The sequence below is a fragment of the Pleuronectes platessa genome, chromosome 17, assembly GCF_947347685.1.
Source record: "Pleuronectes platessa chromosome 17, fPlePla1.1, whole genome shotgun sequence".
Classification (NCBI taxonomy): Eukaryota; Metazoa; Chordata; class Actinopteri; order Pleuronectiformes; family Pleuronectidae; genus Pleuronectes; species Pleuronectes platessa.
In genome coordinates this window covers 9,170,211-9,192,167 of record NC_070642.1, presented here as the reverse complement: position 1 = coordinate 9,192,167, position 21,957 = coordinate 9,170,211, and the positions used below count along the sequence as shown (strand labels likewise).

General features: G+C 42.0%; 2 protein-coding genes across 3 annotated transcripts; one reads left to right on the top strand and one right to left on the bottom strand.

Annotated features, from left to right (window-relative positions):
• Window positions 1-443: 443 nt before the first annotated feature.
• Window positions 444-8,552, bottom strand: enpp5 (ectonucleotide pyrophosphatase/phosphodiesterase 5). Its single transcript, XM_053444890.1, has 4 exons — window positions 8,308-8,552; window positions 5,910-6,812; window positions 5,268-5,444; window positions 444-3,558 (listed from the first exon to the last, which is right to left on the bottom strand). The coding sequence occupies exons 2-4, from the start codon at window positions 6,787-6,789 to the stop codon at window positions 3,158-3,160; spliced, it is 1,458 nt and encodes a 485-aa protein (XP_053300865.1). The 5' UTR covers window positions 6,790-6,812; window positions 8,308-8,552; the 3' UTR covers window positions 444-3,157.
• Window positions 8,553-12,655: 4,103 nt separating this feature from the next.
• On the top strand, window positions 12,656-20,526 carry hmgn3 (high mobility group nucleosomal binding domain 3). Of its 2 annotated transcripts, XM_053445283.1 has the most exons (7): window positions 12,656-12,843; window positions 14,828-14,875; window positions 15,163-15,186; window positions 16,729-16,779; window positions 17,237-17,332; window positions 17,798-17,897; window positions 19,717-20,526. In XM_053445283.1, the coding sequence occupies exons 1-7, from the start codon at window positions 12,829-12,831 to the stop codon at window positions 19,722-19,724; spliced, it is 342 nt and encodes a 113-aa protein (XP_053301258.1). In that variant the 5' UTR covers window positions 12,656-12,828; the 3' UTR covers window positions 19,725-20,526. The 2 variants fall into 2 exon arrangements, with proteins under 2 accessions (XP_053301258.1, XP_053301259.1); XM_053445284.1 differs by lacking the exon at window positions 17,798-17,897 and having other exon boundaries at window positions 12,660-12,843.
• Window positions 20,527-21,957: the final 1,431 nt, after the last annotated feature.

The window sequence follows — 21,957 nt, the reverse complement described above, 5'->3', positions numbered from 1 at the left end:
TGCATACAGCCAAATCCTGCTCAAACGGGATTGGTCCAACTACCAGAAGGCTTCCTTCCCCCAAATCTTGTGCCTCGCCCACAGATTCTGCGTATTCATATACTGAATGTGTTTATGATGCAAAAAGTACTGAAGGGATTTCATCGTTTTGATGTCAATCTTAATACGGGATCCAAGATTTTGTTTCCACTGTTGCTATCTTTGTGTAGCAGGGCAGTGTTTGACATTCTTCAGATTTCTCAGGGAAATTTTGATGGGACAAAAAAATCTGAAATATTTAGGGGAATGATATCTATGATTGTGTGCAATTTGTTGTGGATCCAATTTAAATTTGGTCATAGGGAGCTAAGCTATAATGTTAATGTTAATCTTATGCAGCAGAGATCCACTGGCCTCAGACACAAACACATACACATGCATGAAATAAAGAGAAATGCAATCCATTCAGTTTCTCATTAGTCCCTTTATTTTCAGAAGACTGTTTAATTGCATTAACATGGCAAAGATAGCTAATTTATAAATCATATTAAATGTCAAAATTTCAAATCCAAGGTAATAATAAAAGATATATTAACTTGATCTAATATTGAATCTAACCATTTCAAACGAATCTTTTAAATATAGTATGGATATATTTAATTTCTCTGTAGGGGAAAAAAATCATCAGAAATACTTCTTTCATAAAACATCAGAAAATGTATATATTTTCCATATAAATGCTTTCAATTTATCTAAATTTAGTAAAAAGTAATTTCTCACAGTGATGTCTGTCATCTTTTGGGCGCAGTTATTAATCAATGCATCTAAAAGCATGAGAAGAAAATTTAACCAATTCTTTCCTAAAATAGGCTGGAAAAAAAAAAGAAGTAATTTACTGACAGATTTGGATTCTACTCAACTTTCAATGCTTACACTGATCAAAGCTTTTTGGCAAGAGGCTCCTAATGTTTTCTATTGTTTCAAATAGCAACTACGAACAAGGAGTGCAAAGTTTACATGACCTTAAAAAAAAAAAGGATCCGACCGCTGCCCCTTCGCTGTGGTTCAGTTCGGTACTGTAGTGCAAATCAGGGGCCAAAAGAAGTCTTCTCGACCCAGCAAAACCGAAACCCTTAACATCCCAACGACAAAATACTGACCAATAGCAATTGCACTTCACATTTCACCAACAAATGGCCGTGGCTATGACAGTCGACACGTGAGGATGAGCGGAGTACACACTTGTCTATACAGAAAAATATCTTCCCGACAAAAACGCTACACATACAAATAAGACCCACTTACACACAAATTATTGCACACCGAAAGAAAGATGTTCTCCACTTAAGTAGAAAGGCAAATGGTAGCTGACTACTAAAAGAGCAAGGTCGTGACGTGGTCGGCTCGTGGAATGGCCTACGCATGTGAGCAGTAGCCTGGCACATTGGTCGAGCCTTCACTGGAACACGTGCGTCCAGCTAACATTCAAAAGGAACACTGAGCTCAGCCTGAGACGAGTTGAGTTCGTAATACTTCGGCTAAATCACAGCATTTATAATCACACAGTAGCTTCTGATTCAGAACAAGCGGAGGAATTGGTGGAAGAAACTCTGACAAGGCCTTGAAATCTCCCTTCCTGTGTTGACTCAAACAGGAAGCAAATCCCCCCCCCCCCATTGTGACGACATAAGTCCATGCAAAGATGTGAATGGACTCAAATTCGCGATGTGAATGGCGTAAGGGAAAGCCAATCAATCTCACCAGGCTATGGTCCTTGCACCATCCTGAGCGAGCAGGTGACCAAACCAGCCACTGGTCGGCCTCAGGAAGCGCGGCCGGTAGTCCTCCTCTCTTATGCCGAGGAGAATGTGCGAATATTCATGGGTTGTGTTACCGCGCGTTAACCCAAATAATCCCGCAACCAAACCTGCGTGAGTAGTACAACGCGAAAGTTAGCTTCTCGTTTGGTGTAAACCATATCGACTGCCGGCCATTTCACTGTTACTACCTGAAGTTAAGGTGTCAGTAGGCTCAAAAGATAAAATGATAAACTGACTTCAGACACAAACTGAAGTCCGGACATTTTCGTGAGATTTTCCGGATGGGCTGTATGTGAGAAATGTCATTCAGTCGTTCAGGACCTTTTCTGGGACTTTTTCCTGCCCCCCCCCCCCCCCCCCACGTTAAATGTCTGAGCCATGGAGTGAGACCATGTGAGAATACAGCAGGAACATTGTTGGAAAAATCCCCACGAGAAAGTGGTTTCAAACAAGCGACGCGAAGAATACAATATCTCAGGATCAAATAGATGTGTCATGCACCTAGAACACGTCGACAAAGATATCAACATGGAAAGAGGACAAGAGTCCAGAGCTTTTGGTGAGAAGGATCTCCCCCGGTGTCGATGTGATGTAAACAAAAACAGTGATTTCCACAGTGGAATTTACACGTCGTGTCCTGCCTTTTGAATATTCTACCCACACACCACTCCTCGTTTGACTGCTCCAGAAAATCTCCTGTTGTGTCTGACCTAAAAAAAATCTATAGCTCCCTTACTTCTTTTGAAAGTAAATCTCTGGAAAAACATCCCTTCATATCTGAAAATTGTACGGGGGGGGGGGGGGGGGGGGCTAAATTTGACATTACTAAAAGTGTGTGCAGTTATATTATTGCTTCCATCCCTTTCTATGATGGCGAGCTTTCCCCCCTGCCTTTGAGTGCAGCTGCTGATTCCTTTCAAGCCCACCGACACTGTAATCCCATCCAAGTCAAAGTTTTGGCCACCAAAGCTTCCTACTTGCCAGAATCAAAGGTTAAAATCTCAGCTTTTAATTAAATTATTTACTTTGTACGCGACAATGAAAACAATGAGATGACATTAGGTAAAATTCACACAATCAAAGCAAAGCCACTATAAAGCCCATGTAAAGGTTTATTATTTTGATCCTACACCAGAAGCAAACCCTTCACATCCCCCCTCACACTTTGGGCAAAGCTCTCGACATGATTCCGAGGTCACATTCAGTTCTCTTGCTCTCCATCTAATAAAGGAGCAGCACAATGGCGAATTACTCGTGTAGAGTAGGTGTTCAGGGGATGCTTCTGGGCAGAGCAGACTACCTTGGGGAGGGACACCTCCTCTTCTTTTCACGTCTGCTATCCCTTTCTGTCTCGTCGGCTACAGGTGCAAGTCCTCTTGCAGCAAGGGCTGCGACATCTCCCTGCGTCTGTGCTTCAGGGAGGGCAGCTGCTTGAGCGTCAGTTGTCTGACGTAGAACATGAGAAAGCCCAGCACCATCACCACGCTGATGAAAGAGCCCACCACGGGGGCGTAGGAGTACTCGTCGACCCTGGGGGGGGCGCTGGGCGTGGGGGGAGCCTCAGGGTACAGCAGGTCCTGAACGTTCGAGAGGGAGCCGTTGTTCGGCAGGGGGCGCACGGCGAGGATGTGGCACATGAGAGGGTAGAGATCGACGGACCTCATGGAGGGTTTCAGGTAATTCTGGCGGAAGGCTGGACCGCGAGCCACGAACACAGGCTGCATGCTGCGGAGGGTGTTGTCGTAGCCATGGTTTCCCACTGAAGAGAGGAAAAAGAAACAAGAACTAGTTTGCATAAGGAAATGTAACACTTTGATTATCATTATTCCTTCATTCTTAATCTATAGGTCTCCAGTTTCCACATCCCATGAGTCACACAACAGCACTTTTCAGTTTAAAGATTTATGGGATCAGATGTGGTGATTCACGACCATCGCAGCTCGGCCCGGCCGACAGGTTCCTGCTGTATCAGTCACACGAGCAGAACTGAAGATTGGATCAAAACACATAAGCACAAAGACCTGATGGAGGCTAAGAGAGGCTAACTGCTGCTGCCAACATGTATCAGTGCCATTAGCTCCCTGACAGGATTCACTGTGAGTAGAATCAATACAGTTATTCAATGATAGCAGCAACCATCCAATAAGACTTTCCTTAAAGGTACTCTGTGTACTCTTTGACCTGTAGTAACGTTATATAGTAATGCCTTTTATGATTTTTACAAATGTTTCTGTATTGTACTCGTGCAAAAGGAAGCAAATGTATGAGTCAATGGGCGTCTGATCTTTGGACTGAACATAAAAAAAAACATAGGCAGTGAGAAAGAAGAAGAAGATCAGAACATCATCAATTGTTTTTCCTGATTCATTCTCACTTGGGCTCACTGTCATTTTCAGAGGGTGCTGGCATGAAAAGCTCGGCAAAATGTCCGGATCAACTCTGACATTGTTCTCACATAAAGCCCATATGTAACGTTTTCTGGGAAATTCTGGAATTCTATCTGAAAGCAGTTTTGGAGCCAAATAACGACACTTGAACCTCTTTCACACCAAAGGAATTAAACACACAAAAAATGTGATACTCCTCTCCCATTGACAGAGGAGGAGTTTGCCTCTCCCTATTTTCCTTCAATGCATCTTGTTCAGTTTCACAAATGCACTGTTAAACTGAGAAGCCCTCACCTCGTTTTTTGCCAAATAGGCAAGTTCACTCGGGTGTCCTGTTTTTCTCAACTGATAAAAAAACAATATCTACTGCAGAGTAATTTGACCCTGATGTGACTGATTATTTAATCCATTCATAGAAGACAAAAGCCAGATGTTAATTAGTGTGTTTTTGTGTGGAAAAGTGGCTTTTCAATAAGATATAAGGAAACATCACAAGCATTTGGTAAAAAGGAACTTGCCAAATTCAAAAAATCGTAACGTGATGAAACAATAAGAATGTCTGCATTATCACTGTTAATTCAGCCAGTTGCTGGAACAACAGGACGATACAAACATCTCCTGACGTGCAGCAGCAGAGCATCACATTACACAAATGGAGCTGCACAGTCTCGCAGCACGTCGTCACAGAACAGAGTCAGCAGGTTCTTCTTCCTGCCACAGGGTCATTTTACTGATTAACAGCCCTTCTCTAGAGAGGAAGAACGAAGAGGTGAAATTAGATGCTGCCGTGCCTCCAATACGCCCTCTCAAATCTTAAGAGGAAAAATACTTGCTTGATTTGAATTGGATTAATAGGAAAAGCATAATGGCACAAGAAAGAACAGCCACACCCACTCACACATTCCTGCTGCCTCCAAGGAAACAGAAAGTGGCTTCCTTTGTTAATTACAGTTAATAAAACATGAGTTTCAGTGAGGGAAGAAAGAAATAGTGTGGGGCTATTAATAGGAGCTGAACAACCTGTTTGATGTGTAAAGCAGAATATTGTGTCAGCACAGAGTTATCGGGCTTGTGAACGTACACATGAAGGGCCCGGTCCGGTTCTGCATGATGGTCCAGCCCTCTTTGGCCTCCAGGATGATGGGCATGATCCTCCTGTTGTGCCGGTAATGGAAGCGCTGGGGAATCTCTTCTTTCTTGTAGACCGCCATGTTTGGGTTGACGTCCACCAGCTTATTATACACCTCGTCCAGTTTCCCTGGAAGACAAGCAATTATAAAACCATTGAATTTCTGAATGAGTGAACACCAGCAAAAGAAATTAACCTAATATCTATGTTTAGCTAAAGCAATGATCCTTGATTAAAAGTAAATGTACATAGATAGGTTGTAAGAGAACAGCACAGTGTAAGTAAATGACTAAATCAATTCAATGTCCTGCATTGCTGAACGGCATTCTAGTAAACTTCACATAAAACCTAAACATTTTGAAGGAATTATACTTATTTTATCAGTTACTATTTATTTCTAGTTTTCCCTCTTTAGTCTAACTTACTTGTATTTGTATACACAAAACAAATCAAAGTAAAAATAACAACTAACAGTTTATATTTTTACAGTTATTAGTATATTTCCGGATTCTTATCCAATAATTGATATTGATAGTATTGTAAGACTGGAGTCCATTTCCTTAAGTGTCACTATTGATTGTCTGAAAGTGATACCTTCGTTGGGCAGTATCCCCACCACCGGACTCTTATCCACCCAGGTGTACAGGTCCCTGTGAATGTACTGATCCAGTTCTATGATGTTATCAGTGAAAAGCTGCGTCATCCCGTGATCACTGGTCACTATTAGGTTCACTTTCTCAAACAGCCCGGCCTTCTTCAGCTCATTGATGAGGAAGCCGAGTTTCTCGTCGATCCCGGCGATGACTTCGTCCATTTCGGGGCTCTGAGGCCCATAGAGGTGCCCGCTCTCGTCTGGCTCCTCCCAGTACAGGACTCCAAAATCCACCGCGTCCTCTTTAGGCGCGGAGAACCACCCTATGAGCCGCTCCACTCTGGCTTCAAAGGAGACCGAGGCGTTGTAGTGGAGGAACTGGGAGGGGAACATGCCGTGGATCTTCACATCAGACCCAGGCCACATCGCAGCCCCGCTCCGCCCCCCGGCTTTCTGGATGGTTACCCAGAGGGGCACCGCCTCCTCCCACCACCGGGAATCATAAATACTGTCCGTCTCCATGGAGAAGGAGCGGTTGTATACGGGGTCATACATCTCGTTGGCCACGATGCCGTGCGTCTCCGTATACAGACCCGTCACCAGGCTGTAGTGGTTGGGGAAGGTCTTGGTGATGTAGGTGTTCTCCACCTTCTCCACCATCACGCCCTGGTCCATGATGCTGTGGAAGTTGGGCGTCGGGACCCGGTCGATGTAGTCCCAGCGGAAGCCGTCGAAGGACACAAGCAGCAGCTTGGGCCGGTCGCCCTCACCGAGGCCCCGGCTCCCACGCTGGTTCAGGGAGACCAGTGGCAGCAGCAGCAGCAGCAGGGCCCACAGGCGGAGCAGAGGGGTGCAGCCTCCTCGCAGCAGGCAGCCCGGCATAGTGCAGTGTGTGGAGACACAACCTGAAAGTACACAGAAAAACTGGTAGAGACAAAGCAATCAACCTCACATTTCGTGATTTACACAAACTTGAGGTTGCTTATAATGATGCAATGAGATCTTTACTTAAAGGGATAGTTCACCCTGAAGTTAAATTCACTCCATCTACTCGCCACTCTGCCGATGGAGGGTTGGGTAAAGTGTTTAAGACATTTAGGTTTAAAACACGGTGTAAATGAACTCGGTTCCAGTCGAATTTGAACGTCTGGGTTTACGGCAACTTGGATGACATCACATAAGCAGTATGGGGGCATTTTATGTAAGTTTCTGTTGCATTTTACATTTGAAGAATTGGTCACCATTTACCTCAATTGTACTGGATTTGGCTGCAACGCTTTTTACCCCTGAGACTCCTAAAATGTTTTGAGGACTCAAACACTTCACCCACCCCCCATTGCGGTGAGTAGATAATGAGTTATTTTGTATTTTTGGACGAACTATCCCTTTAAATAGATTAGATGGTCTTTTGCGCAAGTGAAGTGTTTGTGGCTGCAGAAGTCAACAGTTTCAAATCTGTCCAAAGAAATCACATGCATCAGAATCGAGGTTTATAGCCAAGTAGGTTTGCACATACAAGGAATTTGCAGTGGGGTGTTGGTGCAAGTATAAGCATAAGATAATCTAAAATAAGAAGCTAAATCAAATCTAAAAATAGTACAAGTTCCAGGGAAGGGATTGTGCAATACGTTGCAAATCCTCACTAGAGAATGGATTGTGCAAAGTAAAATAAGTCCATTATTGTCCAAGGGAAGTTTTGCTTTCAACACATTCCACACAAGAGAGAAAGGTTCGTTTTCATTGACTAGAGTAATGGGATGATACATAGCTTAAAATAAAAGGTTTATTGACAACTATTTTGATAAACACAGTCATGTACAAAGCAGAAGTGTTGTGTATTTCCGGATTCCTGTTTCTCAGATAAACTGCACATTTACTAATATACCATTATATTCTTGAGCCATTTTGTAAAACATTATCAATTGATTATAAAAAAACTAGTCAACAGAATCATAACGAACACAATCCTTCCTGTGTTGATATGATGACCAAGCAAATGAGAAGTTAATTCAGAAAAGGCTCCATCGCATCACGATCACCTTTCTTAGCAGTGACATAGTTTATTAAATCAACGTCCACATTAAGACTGCAACGTCACCACCACCAACACCACCACCACAGACAACACAGGCCAGACACTGGAGGGGGGGTTACAGGATGCAGTGCATGTATAATAACACATGACCAGTTGTCTGCATGTGGGAACAGGCTTTTGTGCTAACAGCGACAACACGCAGCTCTGAGACAATGACAAACACACACACACTCACACACACATGCACATACAGATACACACATACGCAGCAGCAGTAAGTGCATGTCACCTGTGTGGAGCGGAGGACTCTCAGTCAGGGGAGGAACAAACAAATGCACAAATGCAAATGGTGTCAACAAGCTCACCTCGTTATCTGATCCTGAAGCGGCTCGCTTCGCTCCTCCCTGCGCGCACAGATAAACAGCCTCGGCCCCTGCTGACCGGCTGCGTGTCCACAAAGCCCGGTTGAACAAAGACGTATTATTTACTGTGGGTGAAAACGACCTGAACACAGGCGGAAGACAACGGGCCGTCCAGCAAGGGCATGCTCCGGCTGCTGGAGAGCTGCATCACCAGAAACACACTGCGATCGACAAGTGCGCGGGTCCTTATGACGTAATGCAGGGTGAGGAAGAGGCGAGGGAGGGGGCAGCGGAGGAGGAAGAGGAGGATCCAGGAGGCCATTATAAATAAATAAAATGGTTAAAATCCAATTACTTTGAGTGTCAGATGAATTCAATAATGATAGTAATAATAATAATGGCTAATTGTGGGGTATTAGAGATGTGAAAGGACAACAAATGATACTAAAAATAGCACAGTTCAAAGACCTTGTTGCTCTAGTTCTATCAGTATTATTTTTACATTTGATAGTGCAATATCCTCCCTGCAACAGCAATGACTAAAACGCTCCACAAGGTGTTGCTCATGTGCTGTGTACACCTCACTCTGGCTCTTCTCATGCTGTGTTGTAAAGAAACATCTCAGTTAGGTATCTGCGTGTTCACACTGAGCCTATTTCTGATCTCCCCCACACACTCAGATCTCTTTATTGATCACATCAGCTCCACTCTCTTCATGTGACACGTTTTTTTTTAGTTAAAGTGTCTTTTTTTAATGGTAAAAATAATTTCCTGACCTTGATTTGTGGTTAGAATCATACGCTTCAAGTTACCACAAAAATGTAGAATATGAATATCTATTGCCCTAAAAATGGGAAAGTCTGGCTGCTGATGAAGATCATGTTATATGATTGAAAGCTCTAGAACAGCTCAGGGAAAGAAGACCTTACCCTAACCCTAAGGGACCTGTTTGTTTTTTAACTGTTATCTCATGGTAGCTGTTTCAAGCATGAAATATGTTGTTTGTTCTTAAATGATTTTACACTTCTTCAGGGACAGCAGATTAAAATTAGCCTCTTGGCTAACTCTGGCAGTTTTACAGTTTTATTAATATGCACTGTCCCAGAGAAATAAAATTAATATATAAGGTTATGGCTAGGGGTAGTTATGGAGGTCAACATTTATCTCAATAGTCAGTTTGCTTTAGTGTGTAATAAAGTATGCACTCTTTTTTTTATGTTGCATATCTACCACAGTGTGTATTATTAGGAGTATTGCTATATTAATAATGAATTTGTTCTGCATTTTGTTATTCATTTATATCCTAATATAGAGAATATTTATTTGTTTCAGAAATATTTCGGAGCCGTTTCTTTCTTTTCATGGTGGATTCCTTTTGTGCTTTTTCCTGCATCTATGTGTTGTACTTGTCTTTGTTTCACCCTCCATTTAGCTGACGGGGTGAATCTACGGGAACAGCGGAGCAGCCATCATGCTACCTGCTCCTGTGTGTTCTGGGTTGACTCCTGAAACAGTTGTGTATTCACATCCATATGGACATGAGGTGTTTTTGTGTGTGTGTGTTTGTTTGGACAGGAAAGCTCTGTCCTTTGTGAGATTTTCGAGAGGTCTGATCTCTCTCTGTGTTTCTCTCTATCCATTGTGGTGTTGCTCAAGAATGTTGTGGTGGTTTTCTGGTGCTTGATTTCTTTGTAGAACGTGTTTTATGGTCATTGTGTTTTTAAAACGGCGTTCAACACTGTGGAATGGCGTGAAAGCCATTGTTGTGTAGAAAACCCTCTAGATGTTCTTTGTGGCAGATATCACCATTCTGCTGGAAGCACTGGGGCCCTTTTTTCACTGACTTAGAAATGAGCCTCTCTGGCAGGGACTGAGTATGCTTATCCCTCCAAAACAATAAAAAATTAAATATGAGTAGGTTGTGGCAGCTTTCACCATTGATAGTATACTATCCCTGTCTGAGCATGGTTCAAACGTTTTTCAGAGTCAAACACCATTCATGATAATAGAGAATTGAATATTCAAGCGCTGTAGAAAGATTCTGCCCTCGACAACTGGAGTTTAACATAAATATTCCAGCAAGACAATATAATGAAGAATAATCTGAAACAAACCTGATTCTAACTACAACAAATGAGTGTTAGTGATATTTTATTATATAATGTTTTGACAGTGGCTCGATTAAAAAAAATGAAGATGAATGGTTGTGTATGGGGTTCGGAGAAATTTAGTAAATTCTGGGACACTGGACCCAATCGCAGGGCCCATTTGGCTGACCATCAGGACGCTTTGGCCAATGAGACAGCTTTACCAGAGTGGATAATGCTTCCTCATTAGCCACAGGGACACTTGGGCTGTGTTAAGAGTCACTCAAGGCCAAACGTCCAATGAGACCGTACTTATCCTAGTTTTTAAATATGCTTGGACACGTTAAACACTGCTGGATCAGTATCTTTGCTATCAGTTAGCAAATTGATAATTTAACGTGATGTGACCTGTTTCCATTAAACATTAAGCACAGTTTATTAGATCATAATAAGATAGTCTTTCCTACAGGTGTAACATCCATGCATTCTTGAACACAGCAGGCTGCACAGTCAAGCTTTAGTGCAACATCAGTGTCTCTCGGGTCCTCTTCATCTTCGATATAAAATCTCCAGTGAAATCCACAAAGTGACGTGTAGATCTTAAAAGCACAGGTATGATTGTAGTATCAGCCTTATGGTAAGTGCCTCATACACCTGTTCTGACATTGTTTTACCCTCACATAAAATAAACCACCCAAAAAGTATCAGGTTCTGGTCTAATTGTGTATGTGCAATAGTTTTATTATATAGGACAACATGGTGAATAGCCCATTTACGTTTGAAGGTCTTATGCACAATTTAAGTTACCAACTACCAGTAGATGTTAGTGCTTGTATGACAGCACTATGATGGTTGCTCAGTAGTTCAGACCTCATTACCTCTAGGCCTTTTTAAACTGAACACATTTTAGAACATAAGACAAGATGGAGAATATCCCTCGTATGTTTTACTGCCAGTTGATGTTAGCGGATGTTAGGGACATATCTTCAGTTGTGTACCTTGGCGTCTCTTCTAAAATAGGGGCCAGTTGATCAGGCCTGGGTGCATGTCCCTAGCATCTTGGGGCCCAGTTGGGATCTTTCCTCCTGATCCAGAGCCATTAGATGCAGCCTTCTATCCTGAGGGATTTTTCTTTTATGGTCTGGCGCAGGGCTTGTCCGTGGATCCCCCAGATCTTTGAGCAACCTGATGGTAGATGTTGCAATGAAACCCCTGCAGCCAACCTCCAGAAGGCAAACTATTGCTTTCCAACCACGTTTCCCTGCCTCAAATGCCATGTCTGCATACAGCAGCCAAAGCAATAGTATTAATATAATTTTTATAATAAAATCTGATTATTATCCATGTGTCATCCATGCTAAATTTGGACTAAATAAGTGTCCAAATAAATACATTTGGACTCAAACTTGAGTATATTAAACAAGATCAAAACCACACCTATATAAACTCCCTCTCCAGTTACAACACACCGGTTAAACGACGTGTAATCATGTGGAGAAGGGTTCAGCCATTGTGCTGATTATTGTTTTTTTTTTGCATTTTTTCTTTTTCTCTGTCCAATCTCACTAATTTTGTCATGTGTATGTAAGATTAATATTGTTTGTGTTTTTTGCATTTCATGTGCTACGTGCATGTACTGTCCGTTATTAACCATCAACCTGTCGGGGAGTGCTTGCTGAAAAAATGCCTGTGTGGCTAAATCTCACACATTTAAATGTTGGACTCCAGTATGCATATATATATATATATAAAAAAATACATATAGAGACAGAGAAGTGTATTAATTGTATTGTTTTAATTTGGTATCATGTTAATACTAGGACACTTGCCAATGCTGCAGGCCTATATGTATTCTGTGCAAATCAGTAGTGTGTCATTACTGTAGTTCTTTGTGACAGAGAAACTTTACAGACACGATGGTTTTCTGGAGCTGCTCTCTGGCTGACATGTTGCCATTGTGCCTGCTTTTCTGGTTCTTTGTGTTTTATTTAACAACATTCCTTCTTTCTCTCTTTCTGTCTGTCACAGTCTCTCCTACATTACCCAGATTCACCGAGACTCGGCCCCGGCTTTCATTGGCCCGTCTCCACTTTCCCTCTCAGCCATCGCAGTCTAGTGAGATCTGCGCACAAAGAGCACGGAGCCAATCACAAGGAGCCTCTGACAAATCCCAACCAATGGCTGCGAAGCTTTCATTTACATAGTGGCGGGGAGAGCCAATGGGGAGTCATCACAGGAGAGGATTTTGACTCCTCTACCCAATGGCTGTGGGAGGTATAGAGTTTTGGGGGAGTGCATATAATCAACATATTATCGAAGGTGCTTAGATATTGATCCTGTATTTCGAGGTAGTTCAAATTCACATCTCTTGGACCTTCCGGCATCACCTTAAAATTCTTTCCCCCCCTGCCTGGTGGAGAATAATTCACGCGTAAAAATGCCGAAGAGAAAGGTGAGTGTGGTTTGTGCCATTTCTACTTTACTGTAGTTTTTTCTGCTCTTGCATTTGAGGGGGAAATTTGCTGTGCGCGATTTTATGGCGACGTCGAGGCAGGTGAGGTGACGCCAAAGTTTGAGGAAGCGTCTCTCGGTGCGCAGCGTTTCGGGTGTGTTTTACGCGTCGGTGCGCGTATGTGAGATGTTTTATCAGCAACATTTCAACCGTTTTACATTATTCTCGTCCCTGTGCTCGTGTCAATGGCCGTTCTTGTTGTCGTTGTATCTGTCACTTCCCCATCCACCGTGCGCACTGGTGAAAGTCAGAGCGACCCGCCGGACGGATGGATGCGTAAAGCCCGTAGGAGACGTGCGCAATGCTATTTGTGATGTGCGCCATGCACCCAGGCACATATGAGATTTACAGATTCCGAATAATCTGTAAACTAGCAGGAAGACCAACAAAAAAAAAAAAAAAAAAAAAAAAAGATCTCCACCTCCCTGTCTCGTTTAAATCCTCCAGTACTGATGAGTGGTGCAGTCGCCAATTGAGCAGAGCCACATCCCGATGGAGAGAAAGGACTAAAAGAAAGAGGGGATCAGGGACAATTGCCGCCGTGTTAACAGGGGCCGTGACACTGTCTAAACAGCGGCGCACGACGGGCTCCGGCGTATTGTGCCAGTGCATACACGGAAACGGGCTTTTCTGGCGTCTAAAAAACCGCCTTTGTCTGCGCACATTCGCCTCTGAGGACAGAGAATGGGGGGCCTCTAGGGGCGGAGGTCGCCCACATGCAAATCATGCTATGGCCAACCTGCAGACTCAAACACCATTATGTGTGTGTGTGTGTGTGCGCGCGCCTGAGTGCGTGGCCGAGCGCACGCGTGTGTGCACCGTCCTTACCTGCCTGCAGCCTGAAAGTATGTTCATGATCCAAATGAAACCTGACACCTCTCACTGTTTATTAATATCCAACCACTGCGTCCAAATCAATCCATGTTTATATTCATCTTGTATACATGAGCCCCCCCCCCCCCCCCCCCTTTAAGCAAGATGTCTCCATTAAAATGGTAATCACACACCTTAATATACTTCAACACCATCAGGTACTAGAAATTACAACTGGTACATAAACGATTACAAACATGGAGGGAAAAATTTGATTTTTTATTTGTGATTGTAGTGAATAATGAGCTTTAAGACCTAAGATTCAGAGAACACTATATTTTATACAATTGGATTAACGAAATACTCTTACAGGCTACTTGACAATATAAGAACACGCGTTGTTTGCTGTGAATGTACATTTTATTGCGTTTTTTTGATTTTTATGATTTTACTATATGCACACAACTTTGTCCGCTACGTTTAGCAATGCACAAAAAAAGTGTTGTGGAGAGAGCTGCAATCAATAATAATTTTTACTTTTAAAGAAATGCTTTGTGGATTTGGTTGTTTATCACCAGTCTATAGACTGTCACAGAACAGTTCCCCCCAACACAGGCTGATGGATATTCTGTTTATTATCATAAAAGACTGAGAAAACCACCACGTCTTAATAAAAGAGTCAGTGAATTTTAGCTAAATACACGGATGTATGGTTTATTGATTATCAAACAGTCGCAGATTAATTTGATGTTGGTAACTGATTGTTTAAGGTCAAGTCTCACAAATATCATATCATCAGTATAAAGTGGGAATTAAATGTTTCAACTTCAACTTTTGACCTTCTTCCAAAGCCACACTGCCGAATGATTTAAAAAAAAAAAAAATTCATCCAAGTTTATTACATAGTTTCACAGAAATAATAAGTTACGCATGCTCCACTTATCAGAATAAACCCTAATGAAGTAAATCTAATTTTCATAATCACCCATTCTGAACTGTAGAGGGGAAATATTATGCTCCAAGTGTGTGTGTGTCTTATGGTTGGTGGCTTTGTGATTGTGTGACCATGCACACCCGGTAACAGTCTCTCTATTTGTTTTATTCACTGCAGAATGAGGCTCCCGAGGGCAAAGATGCCTCCAAAGTCACAAAACAAGAGGTAAATGTTTTGGTGGTCTGTGTGCTGTGTGTGTGTTCCGACGCGTGTTTGTGTGCTATGGTTTTTTTACCCCCCTAGAGTGTTAGTGTGTGTGTGTGTGTGTGTGTGTGAGAGTGTGTTTGTGTGTGTTAGACAATAGACACATGACAGGTTAATGATCAGGCTTGTAGCCGTCACCAAGAAGATCAGATCAGGTCGTAAAGGTACAACTGATATCTCTCTCTGCCACTCTGTCTCTCTGTCTCTCTCTCTCTCTGTGTCTCCTTGATCATCCCTTGCTCCTGCAGCCCAGAAGAAGGTCGGAAAGACTGGTGAGTTTCGTTCTCCCCGTCCTGTCTTCACCCCTGTCTCTGTCCTCTCCTTCCTCATCCCTGTGGGATAATAATTTGTCATATTACCAAAGCTCAGAGACAAGTCCTTAATCAGTTTATGGATTTGATAAGTGCAATTTACACATTACGACTTGTTTCTGACTTGGTATGTTTGTCTTTTCAATGTTGTCCTGGTCCATTCTTTATGTTTAACACCTTGTAGCTGCAGTAGGTGGGGCTGCATGGTTTATGAGTTAAAATCCTAAAAACAATAAAAAGCAGATTATTATAAATCAATTTAAGCTATGCTTAAAATAGTCTTAAGTAATCAAAACTGGCAACCTGGGTGAGATTATAAATATGACACAAAGTCAGTTTTATGTAATGATGCAGCTCCATCGTACTGACCTTGTGTTTATATCCATGTTGTTCTTTGTGTGTTGACCTCATCCGTTCTGAATATTATTGCATGTGTTTGTGTGTACTTAAAGATTTTGACATTTTGGGAAAATGCTCTTATTCTCTTCACTACACAGCTAGCAGCTAAGTTGCTTAGCTTATCTGCCTGGATACAGGGGAAATTTTTCCGTCCCAAAGTATACAAAAAAAATACACATCCCAACACTCCAAAAGACAACCTATAAACACATGAATTATCTTTTACTGATTGGTCTTGTTTACGTGACCTGCTCAGAATCCAGGAAGTTACCAATGTGTTCCTATATTTTATTCTCCTTAACTCCTTATTTAAGTCTATTTGTACCAGCTATACATGAGATGGGCAAGAAGAAAAGAAGAATAAGATTGTTCATGTCCCAAAATGTCAATGCGTATCCTCTGCTATTTAAATATGTATTCAATAAATCTCTGCATGTTCCCTGATGTGATTTGATATTTCCTTCAGAGGTCAACTTACTTAATAATGTGACTTTCTTCTACCAGTAAACAAGCTCTGACAGCTTGTTTATAGGCTCCTCTTGGCTCTTTGTGACACAAAGTATAATCTTTCATTTGTTTTTCCAAATTCTGATTCAGCGTAGGTGATTTCTATCTGTAGGGGAAAAGAACAGAGATATTCTGAGAATAGATCACATGATTTAATTTTGTCACAGTAGCATCAGTGTTAGCTCGTGGCTCCGGGGTAACGTGGTCCGCACTCAGCAGCCTGGAAAAACCTCTGCAGCAAACTGGCCTCGCACCGAATGGTGACAAGTTAAACTCCCCAATGATATAGTCATTGCACGATGGTCTGAGGTCAGTGTGCATTTAGCATTGGCAAATATTTTATACCCATTACACTGTCTGATGTCAGTGCTTTAAAGTAATGTATTCATCATTATTAGCATTTACAGTGAGATCCAGTGCAGATATCCCCATCCTCTATCTGCCACGTGTAATGAATTACTAAGCATATATTATTGTATAATGAGACTGTGAGTGTAGAGAGGAGAGGGAACAAAAGATTAATTAAATACTTTAATACTAAAATACTTTTCATAATGTGAGTTTGGTCAGTCCTAACTGGCTTGTGTAATTTTGTAGAAAGTTGCCCCACCCAAGCCTGAGGCCAAGCCCAAGAAGGCCATCGTCAAGGTAAAGCACTCACACACACACACCATAACTTTGCACCCTTCTTCAGGTCTTAATGTCGGCTGGTCACAGAAACACACTCAGGTGCAAACCTCCTTTACAGCCAGCGTTATAATACTATAATTTGCAGCACCAACTTTCTAATTCCGACTCTTATTTATATGATTAGATTTATTTTAATGACTTTGACTCCCTGCTTAGGCATAATCAACATTTGGTCTGCCCAGTTCTGTAATGAGAGGCAGCTCTGTCAGTCTGCAACAAGGAACAGAACAAATACTTTCTTATACTCATTATAATTTGGGAGGGAATTGGTTTTGCTTTGAAAAGTATTTTAACAAATTCTAGAGTCAGAATCCAAATCCAAATAATGAGATCAAACATAAAACACAGTTTCTGACAATGTGTGTCATCATGGAGTGTATATGAAGTGTTCGTTCTTCCTCTTTTGTACATGCAGAAGGTGATAGATGAGAAGGTGGTCAAGGCAAAGAAACCCACCAAGGGAAAGAAGGACGACAGCCCCGCCCATAACGGAGAGACCAAGACCAATGAGGTACATTTAAAAATTAGATTAGAAGAGCACATACCTCCGCCAAGGCACGTAGTTGTACAAACTGATAGATGTCAGTCTAGATTTTTTTCTCGATAAATTCACAAAAATGTCTCACAAGAAATTTAATAAATAAGTATTCTGGATCAGATTCGCTCCAAAATAGTAAATTGGTTTGTAGATTTTGCATAATTTCACTTACAAAGAGACAAACTTCTTGGCGGAGGTAATAAAAAATGATCCTCCGAACTTAATGTTTTAATCAATCAGAGACGAAGAAAATAACGATCTTTACTCCCTTCTTTTGTCCATTTGTGTATAAACATGAACACACGTGTATGCACCACACCTATATGTCGCTATCACCCCCTGCATATCCACATCTGTTCCATATCACTAACAATCTCTTTGCATTCACACCTATGAACGCTGACACACACACACACACATACAACCACACACACACAGATCTATGTGTCTCGTCCGTCTATCAGCGTCTCGTCCATCAGAAGCACGGCTCCCTCCTTGATGTCAGTGAGAGGGCAGAGTGAGACAGTCAGAGTTAAGGGTATGGTCGAGTGCCTCTAATCCATCTTTGGTGTGTGTGTGTGTTTTGGACACTAACATACAGTATAACTCATACTGACGTTGCACTATAACCGAGCAAACGTTTACCCAGTGTGTGCTTTGCAGTGCTGTGTGTATGGACAGATAGAGAGAGAGAGAGAGAGAGAGAGAGAGAGAGAGAGAGAGAGAGAGAGAGAGAGAGAGAGAGAGAGAGAGAGGATGTCTGCCGTTTTCCGTGCTGTGTGCAGTGAATTGGGCCAAGGACAACTTTTCACACACGAACACAGAGTTGTGACGTGGAAGGTGATTGGCTCACTGTGTTCATAGACAGCCGGCTCCACCAGTGGCCAGGCTGAGAAAACAGGCAGAGCATGTTCACTCCAGTGAGATTGTGCACTGACACACATACACACACAAGCAGGATTTTGCTCGTTGCAATGCTGTTGAATCCCGCTGATACCAGAGGATTTATTGGATTCAGTGAGTAGACTCTCAGAGCAATAAGAGACTGCACTTATGTCGTGTGCAAGTGTGTATCTGTAAATATTTACTGAGGATAATTTCATCTGGCAACTTGAAGCGGGTCTCAGTCTCACCTTTAGAAGTCAGTTCAGTCTAATCATTGACATATTTAGGAAAGGACCACAACTCCTCAAACCATCGAAAAAGGACGCTTCCCAGAAACGAGGTTGCAGACATTGTTAATATTCCACAGACCTCATTGTGTTACCATAACAGACCTTTTGTTGTCCATTCCATACCAATTTAAACAACTTCCTTAGACCATGTCGGCTGAACTAAAATAATACCATTCTAACCCTAACACTGAAAACCCACATCATTTGACCACTCACGTACACTGGGTGTGCATGTGCCAGAGTAAAATATGCATACACAGGTGTACACAGGAATTGTTTGAATAATGCACAACAAAAAAAAGATTTATAAACCTAAAACTTTGACTTTATGTATTTCAATTACATATTAAATGTCCATGTAACTTTAAGTTCAGTGTGAATGGTCACATTTAATGAAGTGTTTTCTATCATGTTGAGTGTGTGTGAAGAAATCAAATAACTTGATAGTGATTTGAATAAATAAAGTATAACTTATACACATATATTTTTGTAAAATGTTATGAATAATTTTATGTTTAACTTTATGTATTAAGTTCAAGTTATGGATAGAGTTGATTTGACAGAGAACGATATATAGCTGTTCAACCCTATCTCCAGTCGTTATGCTAAGCTAACAGGCTGCCGGCTCCAGCTTTCTCAAACAAGAGACCTTCACACGTCTCTAAACACACACCCCAAACACACCCCAAAATGTCAGTCTATTTCTTCAATTGTGCTCCAGAAACTCCCCCGACCTATTTCTTTCCCTGAGCCTCTTCACAGAAGAGTTGAGGTCAGATTTAAACTTGAAGAGGTCAGTGGCTGTGTTTTGCTGTTTGGAAAACCTCTGTCTTATCCAAGAAGCTGGCTTCAGAACCGAGTTATTTAATCACTTGTCAACTCTGAGGAGCAGGCTGGTGTAACGTTATTCAGACAACTCTGTGAAGAAGCTTCCAGCAACAGACGCATCAAACTAAAACCAAGTGCAGCCAAGCGGGTGGCAAGGTTATTGAGAGAGATCACCTTTCATCTTCCAGCTGATTTAGTAACATGCAGAATGAACCCACTGGGGATCTGAGCCTTGGCAGACCAAACCAAGCCAAGTTGTGGGACGGTTTTTCGAGGCTGTCCACAGTGGTGTCTTCCTGTGGAGAGAACACAGTGAAACACTTCCTACCTTTACCTTCCTTTCCCTTCCTCCAGGAAACTGAAGCGGCAGAGGAGGCTAACGAGGAGAAGGCGTAAAGACATGGACGCGTCCACCGACCCGTCCCCTCTGACTCCATGGCAGCAAAGCATCTTTTTTTACTGACGATTTTTGTACCATGCAGACATTTTTTTTAGACTTGTGATAGTAGAGACGGACAACCAGCAGCCCCCCGTCCCCCACATGTTCACACTCCTTTTTCAGCTCCTCCAACTACAGTATGTTTTTGCTCGATTCTCCTCCCTCCGTTCTGTATATCGCTAAACAGTTTTCCTTTCCGAAACTTGCAGACCGAACGAAATGGCTTTGTCCGACGTCTGCGTATGTTCTCCATTGTGCCTGAAGGTGGGCCGTAAACACGACTGTTATGATCTTTAAATGAGCTCTGCCTGTATTTGTAGTAATTCTACTCGACAATAGATTATCATTTAATTTGGGATAAACTCGGAAGATGGCCCCTGGTATGTAAAGATGAGGATTAGGGGATTAGTTTGTTGGCAGAGCTTTAGAAACAAGGTCTATATTCACCGTGGAGAACATCTGCAGCTTTTATTTTTCTTAAGAATCACCACCACTGTGTTTCACATAGCTCGTTTTGTATGTGCGTGCCGGCGTGAATGTGTCTGTGGGTCTCTATGTTTGACTTTGTTCACTTTGCCCCCCCACCCCGGAACGCCTTGTCCCGCAGCAGAGTGACATAGCAATAATGAGTGGTGCTTCTGTTCTAGACGGCTTTATTGGCTTTGGACCCTCTAGTTTCAACCTGTTGGGAAAATATTTTGAAATTAAAGAAAAAGTTGATGTCTCATTGGAGTTTTTTCAGTTTTTCTGTGTCTCTTCTCTTATTGGTGAAAAGAACTGTTTGTATGTGCTGTTTGTTAAATTCTCCAGTTATATGGTGCTATGTAAGTCTTTGTTCTAACCCCTACTATACTGTAATTGTATACCTTCACCCATGCTGGTTTTTGTAGTATGGAAAACTCAGGTAATCTGTGCAAAGGTCCACGCACGTGTGCACATAGCATGTGTTCGCCATGAGTTCGAGAGTTCCCTTTCCACGTGTTCATGTTCAGAGTTTTTAAAACCGACACAAAGCCACCGCTGTGTGTCTGTGTATATCTTTGTGCGTGTGTGTGAGGTCGCCAGGGGCACCAAGCTGTGTTAAATACAACTGCTGTGTCAGGAAGTGAAAGGTCAGCAATTGCCAGAGTGGCGGGACTCGATGAAACCATGTCGTCTGCTCATTGCGTGAAAAGCTGTCACTCACAGACACAGGCCAATGACAAGATCCTCTTTTTAAAACGTGGAGGTGTGGATTCATGTCTGAGTACCACAGATACAGTAGAGTCCAAAATAAAACGTACTATACCCATTTTATTCGGATTTTATAGCACTATGGAAATGTTGAATACATATATAAACATATGTATGTGTGTGTTCTAGTCAAAAAAATCCCACTATTATGATCTCACCTTTTAACTAATAAATCATATCACTGACAGTCATGCAGCACTATATTGATGATTAAAATCTTTGTATACTAAAGAGCCAATAAGATGGTAACTGATAAAGGACAGTAAAGGCAGGGTTGTTGAAACAAACTTAAACAAAAGCACAGTAGGTTCAAAAACAATATCAGCTTCTTATATCAATGTCGTTCAATTCTTGTGGCTTTTTTAGATCTTTACAAGAGAGTAAATGGATTATTGTATTAAACCAAATATCCAAAGCTTTAAGCTATTCTCATATTCAGGGGCAAAAATATGGGCCAGGGTGTGCATTTATTTTGGTCCACACTAATACAATTTTAAGATTTTGAAAATAGCAGATAGTGCCGATCTCCTGGTGGACAATGCGTTTGCTTAGACAAGCCCTATATAATTTTATCTGGTATATAATAATGAGTAAATTTCTATCGTGGTTACAGAAGGCAAAGGTGTGGTGGACTGCACCTCTCCTGAGTGTGCATAACCTGTGACTCCTCCATGCCCCCCTGCTACGCTGAGTGCTACAGAGTGAGATTGCCTCCCTGTGGCCACGTCCGTCAGCACAATAACAACCATACCAACAATCAGTCAGGATGAAAGGGAAAATGGAAGAGATTGACTGGGCGTTAACAAAAATATCAGCGATGCACCTATTTCACAAAAGTGTTAATTTTTTCTTCAAGCCATAATGTGTGAAGTATATATTGCAGATTGAAGATTGACTAAATGTAAGCGAATCACGTCTACAGC

Bases quoted from the DNA above. Each gene is read 5' to 3' on its own strand.
- enpp5 (XM_053444890.1), bottom strand. From the start codon at position 6,789: ATGCCGGGCTGCCTGCTGCGAGGAGGCTGCACCCCTCTGCTCCGCCTG. The intron at 5,445-5,909 runs GTATCACTTTCA...CTTGTCTTCCAG, and splicing joins GGGGATACTGCCCAACGAAG to GGAAACTGGACGAGGTGTAT. The intron at 3,559-5,267 runs GTACGTTCACAA...TCCTCTCTTCAG, and splicing joins CCGGACCGGGCCCTTCATGT to TGGGAAACCATGGCTACGAC.
- hmgn3 (XM_053445283.1), top strand. The intron at 14,876-15,162 runs GTAAATGTTTTG...TTGCTCCTGCAG, and splicing joins CCAAAGTCACAAAACAAGAG to CCCAGAAGAAGGTCGGAAAG. The intron at 16,780-17,236 runs GTAAAGCACTCA...TTGTACATGCAG, and splicing joins CCAAGAAGGCCATCGTCAAG to AAGGTGATAGATGAGAAGGT.